General features: G+C 40.5%; 1 protein-coding gene across 2 annotated transcripts in view; it reads right to left on the bottom strand.

The window, feature by feature from the left end:
- The window catches only part of LOC130930789 (myelin-associated glycoprotein-like), a 36,866-nt gene continuing 17,073 nt past the window's right edge, over window positions 1–19,793 (bottom strand). For both annotated transcript variants that reach the window (XM_057858926.1, XM_057858925.1), the window contains exons 5-13: window positions 18,514–18,780; window positions 12,435–12,725; window positions 10,037–10,194; window positions 9,863–9,972; window positions 4,467–4,600; window positions 823–887; window positions 628–713; window positions 387–564; window positions 1–270 (exon numbers count right to left, since the gene is read on the bottom strand). In XM_057858926.1, coding sequence (XP_057714909.1) covers window positions 121–270; window positions 387–564; window positions 628–713; window positions 823–887; window positions 4,467–4,600; window positions 9,863–9,972; window positions 10,037–10,194; window positions 12,435–12,725; window positions 18,514–18,780 — 1,439 coding nt within the window. In that variant the 3' untranslated portion in view covers window positions 1–120. The remainder of the gene's footprint in view (window positions 271–386; window positions 565–627; window positions 714–822; window positions 888–4,466; window positions 4,601–9,862; window positions 9,973–10,036; window positions 10,195–12,434; window positions 12,726–18,513; window positions 18,781–19,793) is intronic.

Below are 19,793 nucleotides of genomic sequence, written 5' to 3'. Positions count from 1 at the left end.
CACCCGGGGGGCTCCGTAGCAAACAATCCAAAATAACAATTAATTAAAAAACTTTGCAAACAAAGTTGTCAGGTGTCGACATCCCGACAGGAAGTAACGCCTTTTGCCGCACCTACGGCCTCAAATCAGCCTGACGGCGGTCACCGTCACATCGTTCTCCACCAACAGCCTATGGATATCTTGCAGATCATAGCAATCATTCTCGTAAATCACCTCGTAGTCGCTGCCGACGGCCAAGCGGAAAATGTCATCACCGCACTCGATGTTCATCTGAAAAAGAATGCACAATTAGTCCACCTGGGAAAGCCGCATGGAGCAGATATGGGAAGAAGCTCCCGCCGCTGAAATTTTTCCAAATCTGAGGTGTGCCTACAAGACATACTGACCTCAAAGTCGCTTCCGGCTGCGAAAGGGAAGGAGTCTTCCTTGATGACCTTGTTGACATACTCTCCGCCAACATGACTACCGATGCGGGTCAACAGCTCAAGGTCCCCATCTTTGAAATCAACTTCGATGCGCAATGGAGTGTCATTACCGTGGCCTAAGGACAGGTGGACGATAAACCTGCAATACAAACAGGTGGACGTATTAACAGTGAGTCTTACACATGGTGATGGGGACAATTACTTGGTTGGGTTGGGCTTGACTTTTCCTTGGATGACGATGATGCGTCCCGCGCGCAGACGCTGCTCAAACAGCACTTCGAAAACCTCCTACAAACACATAAAGGCAGCGTGAAATTGATGCATCGGTCAAGATCTGCTTGCAATGTGCAACAACTCCAGAACATGACAACTAAAATTCATTCAATCATCAACTCACCGGGTACACATTCACTTGGAGGTTGCAGGTGCCTTTGATGCCATCGTACACAATCTCATCGCTATCTGGTTTTTGGAGAGGAAATAAACGTCAGCCAAGGTAGGACACAGTAAGACGTAGCGATATAAATATGTGGAATAAAAGTGGTGGAGTGATTATTATTAGTGTATTACTATGACTGTCCACTGACGATAATCATACATGAATGAGCTCAGTTCCTGTACTCATCCATGCACAAGGTGAGCTACACAGCTGATGCTCCAGAAGCAAGTCACCTCAAAGATAGTGGTAAAAAGAGTGCACACTTAACTCTACTAGGACCTTCTGAATGCATTTCAGACTAACTAGCTAGCAGCGGCTAAGTTGCAGCGTTATTTTAGAGCTGGGATCTAACTTATAACAAAGGTAGACATGCAAAGAGATTGTCTGTAGTGTCCAAGCCAGGTTTTATTTGTCCAACACGAACCATTTGGTTTATTAATTACATGGGAGTTTCTGCTGTTAGCTGGGGGTTGGAGCTAACTATTACTACCGGCACTTTTGAAGAAGAAAAAAAAAAAAAAAAAAAACATATTATTTGCATGAATCATAGATCGCTATGCGCTTCTACTCTATCGCTAAATTCGGTTTAATTTTTAGTCAGATATCTTCCATGTTCCCACTTCTGTTGTCATCTCTAAGACAACGATGTGCTAATTGGCTGAGAGAGCCTGCATGGATGCGCTGATTGGCTGAGAGAGCCTGCATGCTGCTAGCTAACTAGAGTGGACGGACCACGGCAGTGTGAAACACGAGTCGCACCCGGCACTTTGCAATCTGTTTGTTCATATGCAACCAGGTGAACACCAAATCTAACAAAATGGCATGTGCAAAGTTGACCAAGAGAAGAAAAGTGGACAAAGAAAATCGCCGTTTCAAAGAGGAACGGACTGACAAATATGTGTCCATTTTACCAACCGCAAATACCAAACCTATGTGCTTAATATGCTTCAAGACAGTTGCTCTGATAAAAAGTGAAAGAAAGAAATTAACAGGTTGAAGCAGTCATATCAAGAGTCAAGGAAGGTTATTGTTAAATCTATGACACAACAACAAATTGCAATGGAGTGCTCACTCAGTGTCATGGGTGTTGGCCAAACATAAGAAGCCGTTCTCTGATGGAGAAATAAAATAGCGTATGACTGAAGTGATGGCAACAATATTCGAAAGAAGAAAAAGGAGGAAATGACAACATCAACCACAAAACGCACTGCTTTATGACCCACAATTGCCATTTCTCTCTTTGGGCAATGTTTTACAGTTAAAGTTACTGTCAAGAATTATTACGTTTGCACCTTAATGACAGAGCTTGTCATTTATGTTCTGTACATGTGAACATGTACTGTACTACTTGCAGGTTTTCTTTTTTGTCCAGCAGTGTTTTAGTTACAAAATGTACTGTCAATAGTTATTGTTAGCACCTTAACGACAGATCTCGTCAATTATTTAGTGTACATGTGTAAACATTGTACTTGCATGTTTTTTTTTTTTGTACTTTTAAGTCAAGAAAATGTTTTGTTAATTTATTTTTATTTCATCAGAATGTGCACTGTGTTTTTGTTTGGTCAAAAGAAAACCACCTTCGACCAGGCTTGTACTTGACCGACATTAATAAATCGTCTCATGCTTGTAAGAAAAAAATAATTGTGAACCTTCAAGATTTGTATTTGAGGACACCTGCTCTATATTAACGGACTGCATAACGACGCACTGAAGGGGTTTTCTACCTTAGTCAGTCTATGAAGTGTGGAGAAACTGACAGATTTGTGATCATAACTAAGTTAATGATGACAGGTTATATGATTATCGATTATCTATTCTGGCAACTTCATGGTGAATGTGTGCATTTTTTTTTTTTTTTCAAACACCAAATTAATTAGGTGTACGCCTAACAATGCCATCCAGTTTCAATCTGGATGGGCTAAAATACTTGCAAAAGTATTCGGCCCCCTTGAATCTTGCAACCTTTCGCCACATTTCCGGCTTCAAACATAAAGATATGAAATTTTTTTGTTGTTGTCAAGAATCAACAACAAGAGGGACACAATCGTGAAGTGGAACAACATTTATTGGATAAATTAAACTTATTTAACAAATAAAAAACTGAAAAGTGGGGCGTGCAATATTATTCGGCCCCTTTACTTTCAGTGCAGCAAACTCACTCCAGAAGTTCAGTGAGGATCTCCGAATGATCCAATGTTGTCCTAAATGACCGATGATGATAAATAGAAGCCACCTGTGTGTAATCAAGTCTCCGTATAAATGCACCTGCTCTGTGATAGTCTCAGGGTTCTGTTTAAAGTGCAGAGAGCATTATGAAAACCAAGGAACACACCAGGCAGGTCCGAGATACTGTTGTGGAGAAGTTTAAAGCCGGATTTGGATACAAAAAGATTTCCCAAGCTTTAAACATCTCAAGGAGCACTGTGCAAGCCATCATATTGAAATGGAAGGAGCATCAGACCACTGCAAATCTACCAAGACCCGGCCGTCCTTCTAAACTTTCTTCTCAAAACTGATCAGAGATGCAGCCAAGAGGCCCATGATCACTCTGGATGAACTGCAGAGATCTACAGCTGAGGTGGGAGAGTCTGTCCATAGGACAACAATCAGTCGTACACTGCACAAATCTGGCCTTTATGGAAGAGTGGCAAGAAAAAAGCCATTTCTCAAAGATATCCATAAAAAGTCTCCTTTAAAGTTTGCCACAAGCCACCTGGGAGACACACCAAACATGTGGAAGAAGGTGCTCTGGTCTGATGAAACCAAAATTGAACTTTTTGGCCACAATGCAAACGATATGTTTGGCGTAAAAGCAACACAGCTCATCACCCTGAACACACCATCCCCACTGTCAAACATGGTGGTGGAAGCATCATGGTTTGGGCCTGCTTTTCTTCAGCAGGGACAGGGAAGATGGTTAAAATTGACGGGAAGATGGATGCAGCCAAATACAGGAACATTCTGGAAGAAAACCTGTTGGTATCTGCACAAGACCTGAGACTGGGACGGAGATTTATCTTCCAACAGGACAATGGTCCAAAACATAAAGCCAAATCTACAATGGAATGGTTCAAAAATAAACGTATCCAGGTGTTAGAATGGCCAAGTCAAAGTCCAGACCTGAATCCAATCGAGAATTTGTGGAAAGAGCTGAAGACTGCTGTTCACAAACACTCTCCATCCAACCTCACTGAGCTCGAGCTGTTTCTCAAGGAAGAATGGGCAAGAATGTCAGTCTCTCGATGTGCAAAACTGATAGAAACATACCCCAAGCGACTTGCAGCTGTAATTGGAGCAAAAGGTGGCGCTACAAAGTATTAACGCAAGGGGGCCGAATAATATTGCACGCCCCACTTTTCAGTTTTTTATTTGTTAAAAAAATTTAAATTATCCAATAAATTTTGTTCCACTTCACGATTGTGTCCCACTTGTTGTTGATTCTTGACAAAAAATTAAAATTTTATATCTTTATGTTTAAAGCCTGAAATGTGCGAAAGGTTGCAAGGTTCAAGGGGGCCGAATACTTTTGCAAGGCACTGTATGCCTGCAGTGTGAACACAGCCAAAGAGAAGGCAGCAAAAATCAAGAATGCGTGAACTCACCTTGGCAGCGCTGACAGATGTAGCCTCGAAACCATCCGCAGTTCAAGTCGTTCCAGCGACGATTCCAGGACCGTATCACAGCACAAGTTTCATATTGGTCCATGTAGTTGTTAGGCTTACGTGTACTCCAGCTCCTGCACAGAAGCATCTTTCACCCAGCGATCTTATCGAGCAGTGCTTCTCTATTTTTTGTTATGCCACCGCCAAGAAGACGTTTTGCGCCCCCCTCCAACTCTCTGCCACCACTGTAAATAGTATAATTTGTCTATGAAATTATTACTATTGTAAGTACACCTCTGTATAATGATGTCCTTTTCAATATGAAAGAAAAAAAGTAATATAGCTCAACATAGAATTTAACATCAAAGTGCATTTTTTGACTATTTGATACTGAAAAAAAAATCAACTAGACACATTTTGAAACTTTTGTTTCCCATTAAAAATGAATGGGCAAGCTTTTGGCAAATATCCGGGAAATCGTACATTTTTTTTCAAAAAAAATTTCTGACTTTTATGCCGCTCGCCGTCCCAGAATTTTTGATGCCCAAATTGTGTGGACTAGATACGAAACTTTTCTTTTTTTCCCCATTAAAAATGAATGGGCAAGTTTTTGGCAAATTTCCAGGGAACCATAATTTCTTTCCAAATTCTGTGCATAACTTTCATGCCCCTCACCGTCCTGGAATTTTTGATGCCCAAATTGTGTGATTTGGTCGAAAATCGGAGGACAAGATACATTTTGAAACTTTTTTTTCCTCATTAAAAATGAATGGGCAAGTTTTTGTCAAATTTCCGGGGAACTGCAATTTTTTTTTCAAATTCTGTGTACAACTTTTATGCCCATCACCGTCCCTGAATTTTATGATACCTAAATTATGTAGCGTCGCGCAAAAATTCCGGACGTGTCGATACTTGAACGGTGCCGATCGGTCAAGCGGTTCGGGCTGCGCGGTGCGCTGAAGGAATCCCATTCAAAAAAAAAAAAAAAACTGAATAACACTATCTAACACTAATAAATAAAAATTCATATTGATTAGCAACATTAACTCATGAGGACAGCATGTCAAACAATTTGACAGAAAAAAACATAATAGAACAAAAGCAACCGTGTCATTGGACAGTGGGACCGTTTTAATTTTTGATGCAGGCAGAAACCACTCATTCGCTACGGTGTGGGTTGTTATGCACTGAGCAACTTGGTATGCCACATTATATGAAGTTGCTCGCTGGTTTACTGATGTAAAACAAAGCGGGACGATTGTTGGGAGTCTAATGTCTTTAAGTAACGTCTTTAATTGATTTGGATTCCTGCTGTCTGCTGCAAACATTTTTATACACAGTAAACAGACTGGTCTTTCCTCGTCTCCCACTGTATCAAAAGTCAAACGATACATACGCTTCGACATATATCCTCGTCTTAGCTCTACATCTCTCCAGTGCTCTTTGCTGTGTGCTCTTGTTGGTTGAAAAATAATGCGCACTCTGAAAATGAGAGCGGCACTGTCACCCACTGAGTGGATGTGCTATTACACTTTATTCTAGTCCCGCAAAAAAAGTATATTCCAAGGTGAAATACGCCACCGCCAGCATCGCTCTGCGCCTCCCTGGGGGGGGCCCGCCCGACTATTTGAGAAGTACTGTTATAGAGCGTGCCCACCGCCGGACTGCATTTCACCGTTTTTGCATCCAATTTCCTGTGCCCGTTTAGAAAATTTGCCTGGTGAAACTCAATATTCTCATAATCCCGTTCTCATTTTACAAATTTGTGTTTGATAGAACAACATGCATTAAGCCCCCAAACTATTTTAATTTGTTTTACCCTGGAGACCCTTGTTTACAGACACCGCGGAACTGCTTTTGTTCCAATCCAGCCATAAAATGAAGGTAATTATATATATTATTGGAATCATCTATCATTTTTAGCTTAGAATCATGAATCAATGTCTAATGTTTATTTAAAAAAAACGAATTATTCACTCGCATATTTTAAACTTTCAAACAAATTACGTCATAATGAAAAAAATTGTGTCTAAATAGGCCGCGGATATCGACCTCATATCAATTGCTTAATTAAAATTTTTTTTAATATACTGTCGCATTTTCCCCTATTAAAAAAAAGTTTAAAAGGGTAAATATTTGAAAAATAAATCTCGACCACTTCTTGTTGTCTGTGAATTCTGCATCGCGACCCTGCTTATTTCACCCATAAAATCCCAACAAAGTCCGTCTTGACACTCGGTGATGCATGCTACACGGAGTTTTGTATCAAAACAAAGTAGGTATGCGATAATACAGTGGGGAGAACAAGTATTTGATACACTGCCGATTTTGCTGGTTTTCCCACTTGCAAGCCATGTAGAGGTCTGTAATTTGTATCATAAATTCTCTTCAACTGTGAGGGACAATCTAAAAAAATCCAGAAAATCACATTGAATAATTTTAAAATAATAAATGTGTATTTAACTGCATGAAATAAGTATTTGATACATTACCAACTAGTAAATATTTCGGCTCAGTTCTCTTTTAAGAACCCCTCCTGTTCTCCACTCATTACCGGAAGTAACTGCACCGGTTTGAACTTGTTACCTGTATAAAAGACACCTGTTCACATGCTCAAACAAACAAACTCCAACCTCTCCACAATGGCCAAGACCAAAGAGCTGTGTAAGGACATCAGCGATAAAATAATAGACCTGCACAAGGCTGGGATGGGCTACAGGAAAATAAGCAAGCAGCTAGGTGAGAAGGTAACAACTGTTGGAGCGATTATTAGGAAAAGGAAGAAGTTCAAGTTGAAGGTCAATCTGCCTCGTTCCGGGGCTCCATGCAAGATCTCACCTCGTGGGGCATAACTGATCAAGATGAAGGTGAGGGATCAGCCCAGAACTACAAGGCAGGACCTGGTCAATGACCTGAAGAGAGATGGAACCACAGTCTCGAAGAAAACCATCGGAAACAAATTACGCCGTCATGGATTAAAATCCTACAGCGCACGCAAGGTCCCGCTGCTGAAGCCAGTGCGTGGCCAGACACGTCTGAAGTTTGCCACTGACCATCTGGATGATCCAGAGGAGCAATGGGAGAAGGTCATGTGGTCGGATGAGACCAAAATTGAACTTTTTGGTCTAAACTCAACTCGTCTTGTTTGGAGGAAAAAGAAGGATGAGTACAACCCCAAGAACACCATCCTAACCGTGAAACATGGAGGAGGAAACATCTTTTTTGGGGGGCTGCTTCTCTGCCAAGGGCACAGGACGACTGCACCGTATTGAGGGGAGGATGGGTGGGGCTATGTATCGCCAGATCTTGGCTGACATCCTTCTTTCAGTGAGAGCCCTGAAGATGGGTCGTGGCTGGGTCTTCCAGCATGACAACGACCCAAAGCACACAGCCAAGGCAACTAAAGAGTGGCTCTGTAAGAAGCATCTTAAGGTCCTGGAGTGGCCTAGCCAGTCACCAGATCTGAACCCGATAGAAAATCTATGGAGGGAGCTGAAAGTCCGTGTTGCCCGGCAGCAGCCCCGAAACCTGAAGGCTCTGGAGAAGATCTACATGGAGGAGTGGGCCAAAATCCCTGCTGCAGTGTGTGCAAACCTTGTCAAGGACTACAGGAAACATTTGGTATCTGTAATAGCAAACAAAGGTTTCTGCACCAAATATTAAGTTTGATTTTTGTGATGTATCAAATACTTATTTCATGCAATTAAATGCAAATGTATTATTTAAAAATCATACAACGTGATTTTCTGTTTTTTTGTATTAGATTCTGTCCCTCACAGTTGAAGAGAACTTATGATACAAATTGCAGACCACTACATGCTTTGCAAGTGGGAAAACCAGCAAAATCGCAAAATCGGCAGTGTATCAAACACTTGTTCTCCGCACTGTATCTCATTAAAATCATGGTGTCTTTAATTATGCTCCCACCTCAAGTTAGGGTAAGAAAAATTAGATGCCCCCCTGTTCCCAGAAAATTGAGATTTTAAGCCAGGGGTCCCCAAACTTTTTCCTGTGAGGGCCACATAACCTTTCTCTTCTCTGATGAGGGGCCGGGGTCAGTTTGCAACAGAAATATATATATATATATTTTAAATCTAATCTTATCTAATCCAATATAATATAATAACACTTAATTAAATAGATGCTAACCAAATAACCCTCTTTGGGTTCTTCACAGAAAAAAGCCAGGAAATAACACTATTGAAAAAAAAAAAAAAGGGGGGGGGGGAGGGCCCATATCCGTATTAGGCCCGCGGGCCGTAGTTTGGGGACCCCTGTATTAAGCTTTCCCTGATGCATATAGGACAATTTTGAAATTTGGCCAAATCGGGGGTTACAGAGTGGAACTTCAAGTCACCTGAGTGTTTTCCGCCATATGCATGTGCAAATCCATGTTAAAACATTTTCTGTAAAATGGTTTATTTCGGTAACTTGTAGTTCTGTTATGCTTTCAGGGACAGGGGTTGCTACAGTTGACAGCTATTCAAAAGTTGTCACATTAGACCAGGGGTCCCCAAACTGCAGCCCGCGGGCCGGATACATTTGGTCCGGCCCCCTGAACAATTATTATAATTATTTTTATTTGATTTACTTTTGTTCCGTGAAGAATCCAGAAAGGGTTGTTTGATTGTGGCTTTCTGAAAAACAATACATTTTTACATTTAGGCACTCCTGCAATCGTCACACCTTTTCTGTTACAAACTGACCCCGGCCTCATCAGAGAAGGGAAAAGTTATGTGGCCCTCACAGGAAAAAGTTTGGTGACCCCTGCTGACCTTTATTCACCCTTTATAGAGCAGGTGACTTTAGGCATATTATTAATCAATCAGGATATTTTTAAAAGTTTTTTTTGTAATTATAAATACAAATGCAACGATTTTAAAAACCTATGAAATTAAAATGAATACACACAAAAATACACGCTGGTTACTGCTCCAAGAAACACACTAAAGTTTTTTCCCCATAGTATTTACTTCATTGCATGCCATTGACAGAGACAGACGTCCAATTCATTTACCCCTTTGATGCCTAATGTACCAAATTAGGCATCCACCAGATTAAAGCAGCCTCGATACGTTTTTTTTTTTTGAACCATCGATGCCTGTTACTACTACTGTAATTTGCATCATACATAAAATCACCGGTAGTTGTATTTTACCATTATTATTTTTAAATAGATTTTTCAAAAAATATGATTTAGTTATTTATGCTTTTTAATTTTTTGTTTTTTTAAAAAGTTCAGCGTCTCGGTGTTAATCTGGGAAGACCAGCTGTGAATGCTCACGTTTCCTTCAGTGCCGCGCTAATCAAATGGATTGGACGTCTAGAGCCGTCAGTGGCAGCCAAAGATTTATACGAGTGCCCTCTAAGTCTGAGTGCTTCTTCGAGCTACTTACGCTATCCCGTCGTTCAAAGGAGTGCCGTCAATCCACTTCCACCTTTTCATAACATCCGTGCGCCTCAGGCCGATCCAATTGTCGGTTATAGAGCGTGATTCCAGCCATGTCTGCAAGAAATGGCATCATGCACAATTTATTAGGGGCGAGACAGACGCGGGGGGACTTACTTACCCTCTCCTCTCGGTTCCGGATGATGGCCAGGTGCCCTCCCTTGGTCGCACATTGTGTTCTGGCCGAATTCCACCCTCTCTTGTCCGTAGCGAATTGGTAACAATTGTCTTTGAACGCCAGCCATCCTGCAGGACACTGGTTCTTCTTATGCAGCCCTCCTAAGTAACCAAGGAAGCATTATTTGATTATATCTAGACATTTCAATGTCAACTGCCTGTGACAGCCTTCAGAGATCTTTTGGTGAATTGGGCTTTAGGAATGTGACAGTTTATCGATCGTTACTTTGTATCCCAATAGGTTATCGATATGCTCCCATCAAGAATCGTTATACAGTGGGGCAAATAAGTATTCAGCCAACCACCAATTGTGCAAGTTCTCCTACTTGAAAAGATTAGAGAGGCCTGTAATTGTCAACATGGGTAAACCTCAACCATGAGAAAGAATGTGGAAAAAAAACAATCACTGGGTAAACCTCAACCATGAGAAAGAATGTGGAAAAAAAACAATCACATTGTTTAAAGAATTTATTTGCAAATCTTGGTGGAAAATAAGTATTTGGTCCATACCAAAAGTTCATCTCAATATTTTGTTGTGTACCCTTTGTTAGCAATAACGGAGGCCAAACGTTTTCTGGGGGACACGTCTGGCAGTGCAGGAATTGTGCTACTGATAGTAGCCTTTGTTACTGTAGTAGTCCCAGCTCACCGTTCTTGTTATCATTTTGACGCCACGGGGTGAGATCTTGCATGGAGCCCCAGATCGAGGGAGGTAATCAGTGGTCTTGTATGTCTTCCATTTTCTAATAATTGCTCCCACAGTTGATTTCTTTACACCAAGCGTTTTACCTATTGCATATTCAGTCTTCCCAGCCTGGTGCAGGTCTACAATTTTGTCTCTGGGTTCCTTCGACAGCTCTTTGGTCTTGACCATAGTGGAGTTTGGAGTGTGACTGACTGAAGTTGTGTACAGGTGTATTTTATACCGATAATGAGTTAAAACAGGTGCCATTATTACAGGTAACGAGTGGAGCCTCGTTAGACCTCTTTGACAGCCAGTAATCTTGCTTGTTTGTAGGTGACCAAATACTTATTTTCCACTCTAATTTGGAAATAAATTCTTTAAAAATCAAACAATGTGATTTTCTGTTTTTTGTTATTCCACATGTTGACAATTACAGGCCTCTCTAATATTTTCAAGTGGGAGAACTTGCATAATTAGTGGTTGACTAAATACTTATTTGCCCCACTAATGTAACTGTTTGATAAAAGAAACCACCAGATTGCTGCCAAGATTTCAGAGTTTGTTGGTTCGCCCCTCCCCGTTAAAATAAATTGGGCGCCTAGCGCTGTTAATGGCACGCGAACATGTAGCTTTTCCCCTTCTCTATTTGCATTGGTCATTGAACCATGAGTCATGCTTATACTGTTTTAGTTGTCGCGTAACCATGAGCCATGAGATGCAATTGGATGGAAACTGCTCGAAGCGTAACCATTTTTTTCGAACCGCAATCACGCTGAAAAGTTATTTTAAAAGTTACATAACCAATTACTGGACTAGCATGTATATTTGGGCTATGACAATACTGTATTTTTCGGACTATAAGACGCTGTTTTTTTCATAGTTTGGATGGGGGTGCGATTTATATACTCTGGAGCGATTTATGGGTGAAATTATTAACACATTATTATATCATTTCACATGTTATTTTCACACTACACCGCAAGAGGGCGCTCAAGGCCTGTGTTTCAACATTGACGGTAAATTATAAAAACAAATTTAAAAAAACTCAGAAGGGCTGAACAAAATGGCACTGAAAAGAAAATCATATTCTGCAGATAACAAGCTGCAACTAGTGAAATATGCATTTGAAAAGCAGCATCGAGCAGCAGAAAGAAAGTTTGAGTTAGCGAGACACTCGTAAGGGACTGGCCAAATTAGGTTACTCTTACTGAAATAAACAAAAAAAAAAGCTAATCGTGGGCTAAGAGCTAAGTGGCTTTTCAAGATGACATTTCTGTTCTTGGTGTCAGATTTTATCAAATAAATTTCCCCCCAAAATGCTACTTATACTCCGGTGCGACTTATATGTTTTATTCCTCTCCATTGTGCATTATTTGGCTGGTGCGACTTATAGTCTGAAAAATATGGTACTAATTTCCCACTAGAATGTTATCTATGTTAACAGCAGGAAACTCAATATCAACAGGGCTACCACTACACCCACGACAAAAATCACCAGAGCCCTCACATCTACAAATACAGCACAAACTTGCACATCAGTGCTTGCACACTATAGTGGGTTGGTGCACTGAGTCCGCAACATCACACAAGAACAAGACGTTGTAACCCATAATCTCAGCGCTTAAACATCACACTGATCGTAAATCGAATAAGAGACCTGTCTGAGGGTCGGGCGAGGACACGTCGAAAGCAAGTTGGTCAACTCCAATTGGGTTGAAGCTGATGCAAAGCAGAGAAGTTCCACTGTCGCTGTCCAGGCTATTAAGGATGATGACGCTTCTGCGAGTGATGTTGTCGAGGGACTGCTCTATGATGCTATGCTGGTTGGAGTTACTATCCACCCCTTCCCATTTCAGGAAAGGCGGGGGATTGGCCTGGCTGATGCAGGAACACTGAATCCCTGTTGACACGTCTTGGCAGTCGGAGGATGGCAGGATCTCGGGGGCGACTAAAGACAGTAAAACGGTGGAAGAGCTTAAGAGTTTGTGAGCATGGCTTCTGGAGACTATTCATTTGTATGGTGGTTCAATAATGACTTTTGAACCGATATCCAGATATTGTCCAATTCCAAAAATTCCGATAGATATATGCGGTCGTGATATTAACATATTATGGCAAATTGTTTTGTGATGCCCCACTGGATGCATTAATAATGATAAATGTAACAACTTCAAGGTTTTTCACAAACATTCTGTGAAAAATAATCATGGAGGTTATGGAAAAAGTGCCTATATTGCACCATTATATTTATCAATGAGTTTATAATTTACCATTTTTCAATCATTTATTGTTCATTTAATTTTTGCACCATGAATAAAAATGGTCTAGGCACATAACAAATTCCAAGTATCTCAGTTTGGACACATCTAATGGCAGAGGTTGGTAGCAACGCGTTACTTGTACTCCGTTACATTTACTTGAGTTAATTTATGTAGAAAAATGTACTTCTAAGAGTAATTCTACTAAGCTATACTTTTTACTTTTACTTGATTAGTAAAGAAAAAATGCTACTCTTACTCCGCTACTTTGGGCAACACAAGAGTCGTTACATTTTTCCTCTTTATTCTACATTTTGCCAGCGATGCCAAGTAGCTGTAGCAGCTGTAGTAGTAGCAAGTAGCTCTACCGATTTCACCAATGAGACGTCTCAATAATAATCAACCAATCAGACGCAAGCTTGCCATTCTAGCTTCACGCCAGCCTGCTCAATCATGTGGTGTCTTTAGGGCCGTAACAAAGTATTTGATATTGAGCGCTGCTCTCAACACGACTCGAAAGTGCAGATTTCAATCTTTCCCCCAGTCTTTTATTTGACCACAGAAAACCGGATCTATGATCCTTATCATTTCTAAAATAGCAATTATAAAGGAACTCTCACGATTCAAGCTAGGAACTATTTTCTCCACCAGAGGGCACTCATGCTCTTTTCTCTCACTGGAATTCAATGTTTTTTTGTTTTGTTTTTTGTATTTCGTTGGCTTAATTAATGTGGTTATGTAATGTGTTATTGTGCAGCATCATTTTAACAACGGTTCATATAGATAACTGCTCAGTAAAAAAATACCATCGTTTAAAAAAAAATCTAATCTATTCACTGGATACTTTTTTACTTGTACTAGAGTACATTTTTTGGATGACTACTGTTACTCCTATTTGAAGAATATTATTTTGAAGTAACGCTACTCTTGCTTGAGTAAAATTTTTGGCTACTCTACCCACCTCTGTCTAATGGTCAATAAGCATAACTGCCGTACTAAGCTGTGACCAGCCCTTGTACAAAGGCAGGCTTTTACATTCACTTTGAAGGCAACATGCATACTGGCCCAAAATTATCCGATATCATTTTAAAATACTTTTATAAGCCGTTATTATCGGTAACTCCAGTATACATCTTTCTATTTGAACTTCACAGCACAAACAAAGGTAAAAATAAATCCCCATCTTTTTCACGGGCCATTCGGTATGAGGGAAAAAATAAAGTAAATGAAAAGTAACAATTGTTATATCGTCTTTGCCAAAATTTCAAGCGAAAACAGAATTGCATTTGGCTGTGCTATGGCCAAATCCTCCATCAATTTTACATGAACCATGCATACTTCAAAACACAAAACATATCTTATCTCTATAAAGGTGAGTTAATGGGTTGTGAAAGAAATTACTGTACATGGCGTATTGTGGCCAACAGGTCAGGTCATAGAGGCAGCCAAACAGTGCAACGCAAGGCAAACGATCCACTTAAAAACAAGAGAACTGACACCGGATGCTTTTTTCCCCCAGGACTATCTACTTGAGACTTTTGTGGTTCTAATCATAATGGACGATCCTACCAAATCTCATGTTTCTACGAGAAAATGGCTTTAGAGGCAGAATTTTGTTAATTTGCACTAGAAAATGCTGTTGCAGGGATGGTTGGTATCTTGGGTTGATTTGGGTTGAATCCTGTTGATTTAGGGGCCTTTTGGGTTCACTTCCTTTAAACATTGGGTCACTTCCTGTTGATGTTGAGGCATTCCAGGGTCATTTCTTGTTGATTTTGATGCATTTCAGGGTCAGATTTTATAACTATCAGGTATCAACTTCAGCCTGTTTTCTGGCATTTCACGTCACTTCCTGTTCATATTGGGTCAGTTTTATGTTGATTTGGGGGCATTCTGGAGTCACTGCTTGTTCATATTGGGTCACTTGGGTTGGATATCAAAAGGAGAGGAGTGAATGCAAGTTTTGTGCAATTGAATGTTAAATAGGGCCACTGGAAATAAACGGGAAATTTTGGTCATTAGAGATTAATGGAGATTAATGGGCTTTTTTTTTTTGGGAGGGGGGGGGTTCAAATTTTGGCCAAACCCAGCGAATTTAGCAAATATTGTATAGAGTTTTGTGTCCTTTAGCGTCCTGAATTTTCGATGTATGAATAATGTCATTTGGGCAAAAATTGTGGGACAAGTAGTGGGCTTTTTTTGGGGGGGAGGGGGGGGGTCAAATTTTGGCCAAACCCAGCGAATTTAGCAAATATTGTATAGAGTTTTGTGTCCTTTAGCGTCCTGAATTTTCGATGTATGAATGATGTCATTTGGGCAAAAATTGTGGGACAAGTAGCTTCACCCAAAAAAAAAAAAAAAAGACCTGCATTTTGGAGCAAAAGGTCATTTTTGGGGCATCAAACGAAAGAAATAAATGAATAAATACTTAAATGTGTCATTAATTTGAATTGTGTATTAAATAAAAATGTCATTAAACGTGTCAACATGCAAAGCTACCATCTGCTGTATATTATTCTTTTTAATCCAATGGCATTTCTTTGGCGCGCAGCCCAGCCAAAAGCGTTTGACTCACTGACACTGTTCATACACCAACACAACCAGAATTCTCATGTGACATAGGGTCTCTTTTGTCTGAAACCCCGAAAATGACCATTTGCCCAAAAACGTGGGTTTCTTGGGAAAAAAAAGTGAAATTTCAAAACGCTATTTGTCCTACAGTTTTTGTCAAATATGCTATTTGTCCTACAGTTTTTGTCCAAATCACATCATTTACACATCAAAAAATTCAGGACGCTAAGGGGCACCAAAGTTGAATATAGTTTTTGCCAAAAATGTACGGTTCCACTAAAATTTGCCAAAACATAGCCTTTCAGTTCGAACAGGTCAAATTTCCCATTTATTTCCAATGGCAAAAACTTCCATTTACTTCTACTGATTTCCAACGCAAGTGAATCGATATAAACAGAAAGTTATCCCTAAATGCCCCAAAATCAACAGAAAGTGGCCCGATATCAACACGAAGTAACTTCAAAATGACCCCAGATCAATAGGAAGTGACCCAATAACAGAAAGTAACCCCGAAATGCCCCATAATCAATCGGAAGTGATGCAATATACAGAAGGTGACCCGATATACCTACTATCGCAATTTCTCTAGAAACTGAATTTTGTAGTTAGTTGCTATACCAGCTCATTTATTTTATTGTACAAGCATTAGGGCTGCAGCTATCGATATTTTAGTAGTCGATTAATCGATGAACTAATTAGTTCGAATAATCGAGTAATAGGATAAGGAACATAAAAAATTATGATACATGAGCTGAACCTCAAACGGTATAAAAAAAGAAATACCGTAAATGAGGATCTATGTACAACAAAAGAACAATTGGCTGACTTACATAGCAAAAATCCGCTAGCTTAAATGCTGTAAAATGCTAACTTTTTTTTTTTTTTTACAGTACTCTTAACAAATGCTTCACACACATATTCCCACAAAAAAACGGCTAAATATACCTATAAACTACATTACGAATGCATTAAAAAAAACTTTGGCTCAAACAAAAATTTAGCCGTTGTTGGTCTTAACAGGGAGCAGCTGGATTAAGCCATGTGAAATGAGGCAAACTAGAGGGCAGTGTATCCACCCAAATCGAGAAATCTAATGCAAACACTTTCAAAACAAACCATTACAACGCCACTTTAATTAAACGAATACTTGACGCAGCAAAATTCAAATTTTCCTTCTAATCGAATACTCGAGTTAACTGATTAATTGTTGCAGCGCTAAAAAGCATCTATCATTATTTCACCATTTAATTATTTCATGGACACATGTTGTGTCCTGTGCTGCAACACTATGTGAACAGTGAAATATACACTGCTTACCAAAAGTATTGGGACCGCTGCAATTCTGTCAGATAATGCCCAATTTCTCCCAGAAAATGATTGCAATTCCAAATGCTTTGGTATTGGCACCCTTTGAAAAATCATGTGATACTCCTCTAATTTGTGTAATTAACAGCTCCTGTTACTTATCTGTGGCACATAACAAGTAGTGGCAATAACAAAATCACACTTGCAGACAGTTAAAATGGATTAAAGTTGACTCAACCTCTGTCCTGTGTCCTTGTGTGTACCACGATGAGCATGGAGAAAAGAAAGAAGACCAAAAGAACTGTCTGAGGACTTGAGAAGCAAAATTGTGAGGAAGCATGAGCAATCTCAAGGCTACAAGTCCATCTCCAAAGACCTGAATGTTCCTGTGTCTACCGTGCGCAGTGTCATCAATAAGTGTGAAGCCCATGGCACAGTGGCCAACCACCCTAGATGTGGACGGAAAAGAAAAATAGAGAGATTTCAACAGAAGATGGTGGATAAAGAACCTCGACTAACATCCAAACAAGTCCAAGCTCTCCTGCAGTCTGAGGGTACAACAGTGTCAACCCGTACAATCCGTCGGCGTCTGAATGAAAAGGACTCTATGGTAGGATAGCCGGGAAGATCCCACTGACCTGGAGACATATAAAAAGCCAGGCTGGAGTTTACCAAAACTTACCTGGAATTTTGGAAGAATGTTCTCTGGTCAGATGAGACATAAGTAGAGCGATTTGGGGAAAGACATTGCTTGACCCAAAAGTAGAGCGCTATTGGGAGAGACATTGCTTGACCGTGTGCATGGCATGATGAAGTCTGAAGACTACCAACAAATTTTGCAGCATAATGCAGGGAACAGTATGAAAAGCTAGGTCTCCCTCAGAGGTCATGGGACAGCAGGACAATGACCCAAAACACACTTCAAAAAGCACTAGAAAATGGTTTGCAAGAAAGCACTGGAGACTTCCAAAGTGGGCAGCAATGAGTCCAGACCTGAATCCCATAGAACACCTGTGGATAGAGCTGAAAATGGCAGTTTGGAGAAGGCACCCTTCAAATCTCAAGAGACCTGGAGCAGTTGGCGAAAAAAAAGGTCTAAAATTCCAGCAAAGCATTCTAAGAAAGTCATTGATGGATACCGGAAGCGGTTGTTCGCGGTTCTTTTGTCTAAAGGTTGTGCTACCACGTATTAGGCTGAGGATGCCAATACCTTTGTCCGGACCATTTTTGGAGTTTTGTGTAAAATGATAATGATTTATTATTTTCATTCTCTTTTGTGTTTTTTTTTGATTGCAAGCAAAATAAATGAAGATATTACCACCAAAACATTTGTAATTGCAATCATTTCCTGGGAGAAATTGAGCATTATCTGACAGAATTGCAGAGGTGCCAGTACTTTTCGCCAGCAGTGTGTGCCAATAAATTTCATTTTGCAACAAGAAAGTGGCTTATGAGGCTTTTTTTTTAACAGCGCTAAAATTTCCACTTCAAGCCAAGATGGCTGCCTTCCTCTGTGGTTTCATTTAGTTTCCTAAGATAGCAGGACGACTCAAAGGCTAAAGTTATCCAATTTATACTGCCAAAGAGAAACTCCTCGCTTACATGTGACATCGATGGCGATGGGCACAGCCAACTGTGCCCCGTGGATGTTGCGGTTTTCACAATAATAGTTATCCCTGGACAGCTTGGTGACATTGAAGGTGATCTCCTGGCCTGAGCCCATCGGTTTGACCCAGTCACCGTTCACTCGGTACCAGGTCACGGCAGTGACCGGCGGGTTGGCCACGCCGTTGCATCTCAAAGTGACGGCGCTGCCGTCAGGCAAAGAGCCGGGTGGCGTAGCAGAAACCGTCGTGTTCTTAGGAGCATCTGAAACAAAATGTTGATGGTTGGCACAGCGCACAGATGTGTTTTTGGACACTCTTACCACAACAAACGATGAAATGGAAGCTGCGAGTCTCGCCATCACTAGAAATTAACAGTGTTATCACAAAAGTGAGTACACCCCTCGTATTTCTGCAGATATTAAAGTATATCTTTTCATGGGACAACACTGACAAAATGACACTCTGACACAATGAAAAGTATTCTGTGTGCAGCTTATACGTGTATAATAGAGTTAATTTATTTTCCCCTAGAAAATAACTCAAAACATAGCCATCAATTTCTAAACCCCTGGCAACAAAAGTGAGTACACCCCTTAGAAACTACGTACATCCCTAAATGTCCAAATCGAGTACTGCAAACTGTCATTTTCCCTCCAAAATGTCATGTGACTCGTTACAGGAGTGCTGTTAGCATCGCTGCAGAGATTGAAGAGGTGGGGGTCAGCCTATGAGTGCTCAGACCATATGCTGCACTCTACATTAAATTGGTGTGCATGGCTGTCACCCCAGGAGGAAGCCTCTTCTGAAGACGGTACACAAGAAAGCCTGCCCGTCTCATCAGACCATAGGACATGGTTCCAGTAATCCATGTGCTTTGTTGACATGTCTTCAGCAAACTGTTTGCGGGCTTTCTTGTGTATGGTCTTCAGAAGAGGCCTCCTCCTGGGGTGACAGCCATGTACACCAATTTGATGTAGACTGCGGCATATGGTCTGAGCACTAACAGGCTGACCCCCCACCTCTTCAATCTCTGCAGCGATGCTAACAGCACTCCTGTAACGAGTCACATGACATTTTGGAGGGAAAATGACAAGCAGTACTCAATTTGGACGTTTAGGGATGTACGTAGTTTCTAAGGGGTGTACTCACTTTTGTTGCCAGGGGTTTAGATATTAATGGCTATATTTTGAGTTGTTTTTAGGGGGAAATAAATTAACTATTATATAAGCTGCACACAGACTACTTTTCATTGTGTCGAAGTGTCAGTGTTGTCCC

Source organism: Corythoichthys intestinalis, chromosome 15 (assembly GCF_030265065.1).
Source record: "Corythoichthys intestinalis isolate RoL2023-P3 chromosome 15, ASM3026506v1, whole genome shotgun sequence".
Classification (NCBI taxonomy): Eukaryota; Metazoa; Chordata; class Actinopteri; order Syngnathiformes; family Syngnathidae; genus Corythoichthys; species Corythoichthys intestinalis.
The sequence above is the reverse complement of the archived record's forward strand: the minus strand, read 5'-3'. Positions and strand labels throughout refer to the sequence as shown.